The sequence below is a fragment of the Octodon degus genome, unplaced genomic scaffold (assembly GCF_000260255.1).
Source record: "Octodon degus isolate 3935 unplaced genomic scaffold, OctDeg1.0 scaffold00038, whole genome shotgun sequence".
Taxonomy (NCBI): domain Eukaryota; kingdom Metazoa; phylum Chordata; class Mammalia; order Rodentia; family Octodontidae; genus Octodon; species Octodon degus.
In genome coordinates this window covers 1044096-1047601 of record NW_004524614.1, presented here as the reverse complement: position 1 = coordinate 1047601, position 3506 = coordinate 1044096, and the positions used below count along the sequence as shown (strand labels likewise).

The 3506-nt window shown below is 45.8% G+C and overlaps 1 protein-coding gene across 1 annotated transcript in view; it reads left to right on the top strand.

Annotated features, from left to right (window-relative positions):
• Mipep (mitochondrial intermediate peptidase) overlaps positions 1 to 3506 on the top strand; it is a 172895-nt gene that overhangs the window by 68957 nt on the left and 100432 nt on the right. Inside the window, exon 14 of the mRNA XM_004631111.2 lies at positions 71 to 180. Coding sequence (XP_004631168.1) covers positions 71 to 180 — 110 coding nt within the window. The remainder of the gene's footprint in view (positions 1 to 70; positions 181 to 3506) is intronic.

Sequence of the window (3506 nt, the reverse complement as noted above, 5' to 3'; positions counted from 1 at the left end):
ATATAAAAAGGAAAATAAGTTTGTAGCTTTTGGATGCCCAGTAAGCTTTCTTCTTTCTTCCTTATCACAGGGACCAGATGCCCCACGGATTTTGCGGAGGTTCCGTCTATTCTGATGGAGTACTTCTCAAATGATTACCGAGTGGTCAGCCAGTTTGCCCGACATTATGAGACGGGACAGGTAGAAGAATAAAGTTTTCTCTTATTGAAAAGCTGAAAATCAGGCTCAGGGAGATACTCAGTAGAATGAACACTTGCCTGGCAAGCGCAGGATCCTAAGTTCAATCCCCGATACTGCAAAAAAGAAAAAAAAGGTGAAAATCCAAAGTCTGCCAAAATCTAAAACGTCTCCAGTGCTGCCATCATGTTACAACTGGAAATGTCACACCTGGCCTCGTGTGACAGGTCGTGATGGAAATGCAGGTGCACTAAAAATGCCACATACAGCTGCCTCTAGGCTGTGTACATCAGGCAATGTGCCTGTGAAGTGTAGCTGAATTTTGTGTTCAGACATCAGTCTCATTCCCTAGATAATTTTATCTGAAATTATGATAATTTCATAATTTTCATCTGTATGTAGATGTCCCCAAATCTGAAAAAACTGGAAATATGAGACATTTCTGGCTGTAAGCATTTGGATAAGGGATACTCAGATGGTATTGCTGTGTTTTCCTTTGGATTGTGATGATTGGGTTTTATGACTTGGATAATACGGAACGCTTGGTGCTTTCTCAGAATTCCTGCCACCCTCTTGCAAAAGCAGATTCGCTTTCACTGTTTGCCCTCCCCTGACTCCTCCCCTCCCATTGTAGAATCCAGTCCTAGCACATGCACATATGTGGGCATGAGCTGCCCTTGGTGGTTTGCTGAGTGATCTCCCACTTGCTCTTCATTGCCATCCCAGGAGACAGCACTGTGTCCCTGGTAGAGCAGCTGTCTTAGCCCAAGGCACACCTGCTTCTATGTGTTTGTCCCCTTGACCTGCATTTTTATCCTGTGCCTGTTTCCTCAGCATTTGTAGCTTGTGAAGGGTCTATATGAGACTAAATCTGAAAATGTCTTAATTTTGAGGCTTAGATTTCTATGGCACATTCAAATTTTAAAGATTTTTAGATTAAAATGAAGGATATCTTGCTTTAAGTTAGCCTTGTGTATAACTATCAACATTGGGCATCTTACTATCCATGTGTGTACTGGAAGGATGTTCTTTCCTTTCCTTATATTGCACCTCTGTTTCAAGTGTAAATTATATTTGTCACTGGGTATCTGGGCCCTACACTCCTGACTAGTACAAAAAATGAGCTAAAATCCAAAATTAAGTAAATGCAGGAACTGAATTAGAAAAAAGAGGCTTCAAACCAATTTTTATTTGTAGCACGTTCTGATTATGTCTCTAGATGATTTGGTCCTTTCTTTTTTATGGATTTGATTCTGTCACTGTCGGTTATAGGATGTTGGATGTGTGTCTGGGTAAGTAAGTCGAGTGAGTTTTCATTATAATCTTACCTCCATTACCAAGATGACAGAATTGAAATACTTGAATTAACTGACTACTTGTCATCAATCTGCAAAGAATTGCTTTAAGGATTACATAGACATAACCAATAGATAGAATCATACATGACCCACCAAATAACCACACCACTCGTCTGTAGCTACATATTTAGGGGTTCGGAAGTAACTAGAAATTTCCTAATTGTGTCTGCACTGGGGACTATTGGAGCACAACCAGCGCACCACGTGCAGGGCCACGGGAGAGCCCAGCCTGGGCTGCCTGGGCCCTGGGAGAGGCTGGGGAGACGGGGTGCTGGTAGACTGGGGCCCTGGAAATGTATGTGGGAGGGGCGTTTGCTAGTTAGCTCTTGGCAACTCTTATCTGTTTCATTAAAGGGTATTTATTGAGGACAGTGCTAACCAAGGATGTAGAGGTACTCAGTCAGAGTATTTGTTGGGTTTTTGTTATGGAGTAGTCACTATTGTCTGCAATTGAGAAACAACCATAGATAAGTATTATTATTTAGATCTAAAATGCTCCCTAAACGTCTTATGTTTGGAGGTGGGGCCGATCAGAGGAGAGCAGTTCCTGGAGGGCTGATGTGGGAGAATGTATTTTTGTCCCCAGCTCTTCCCTTTACTCTGCTTCTGGCTGCCATGGGATAAGCAGCTTCCCTCTGCCAGGCCCTTCCACCATGCTGGTTCTGTCTTGGAGCCAGCTTGCCATGGACTAATGCCACTGAAAACTGCAAGCCAGTCTAAACCTCTCCTCCTCTAACTTGTACGTGTCAGTTATTTGTCCTGCAACTGCAGGCAACTACTAGACAGCATCCCTGAGCTCACAGCTTTAATTGTTAAGAAAAATAAGACAGTCAAGGCTGGACATCTCCTTTGGGAGAATGTTCTCCTAAAGCCCTAGAGAAGTCCTCAGGGGTTCTTGGGGGGACTGCGAGGGTAGTGGGTATGACCAGAGGAGATGGGAGAGAGACAGCTGGGGTGGAGGGAATAGCCAGGCAGTAAGGGACTGTGGATCGTAAACAGGAGTTTGCACTGTGTCCTGATATGGGGGAAGCCATTAAAGAGCTTGAAGCATCAAACTTTTATTTTTGGAAATGACCCTGGTGTCTGGTAGTAACATGGCATGGAAAATGATAAGCATGAAGTCACTGTGCTTTTGATACCAGTGAGCGCTGCAGCTCCCTGCACAGGGCTGGGACAAATGCAGGGCAAGACCGCCTCTGGACACACACAGCCCTGCCCAGGATGCAGCACTGCTCTCCTCCTGGCTCACCTGGAGCCGTCTGAGCTGCCCTGCCCTACCTTGTGTGTGGGGATGGTGCGCCCTTCTGCACCCCTCTCCCCAACACCTTCTAATCCCAGTCTCAGGTCATTGCCCAGCACTGAGTGAGTTCCTCATTGTGGTCCTCGTGGACCTGCTGCTCTGGCCCGCTGCCTCACCTGTTTCTTTTCAGCCCTTGGCAGCCTGCATCCCGGATGCCAGCAGGGCCCTGTTTGTCCCTCAGCAGGGCTCCAGACAGGCTTACAGACACTCACGAATGTGGCCTAAGACCGGTAGAGGGAGCTGAGTCCACTGGGGTAGCAGGGTGTGGGGACACAAGGCAAAGGTAGAGACTGCTTCTCGGAACTGTTGGTGGGGCTGGGGAGATAGCTCAGTAGAGTAAGCGCTTGCCTGGCAAGCGCAAGGGCCTGAGTTCAATCCCTGGTTCTGGAAAAAAAAAGAACTGTCGGTGAGGGGTGAGGGTCAAGCTGGAGAGTACAGTGGTTGAGTTCTTGTTTTGGGATATATTAGCCATTGCTGACATAAATCAAGTCTAGGAGTCAAAAAGATACTATAGTCAGGTGGGAAAACATGATATAAGTATAGGAAGTTCACAGTCATACCTGGGGAAAAAAGCAGGAGATACTAAAGAAGCCTTTGAACACAGCTAGGAGGAGGACATACTTACAAGAAGAACTGCAAAAAGGATCAATGTCTTTAAGTAAAATCTTGAC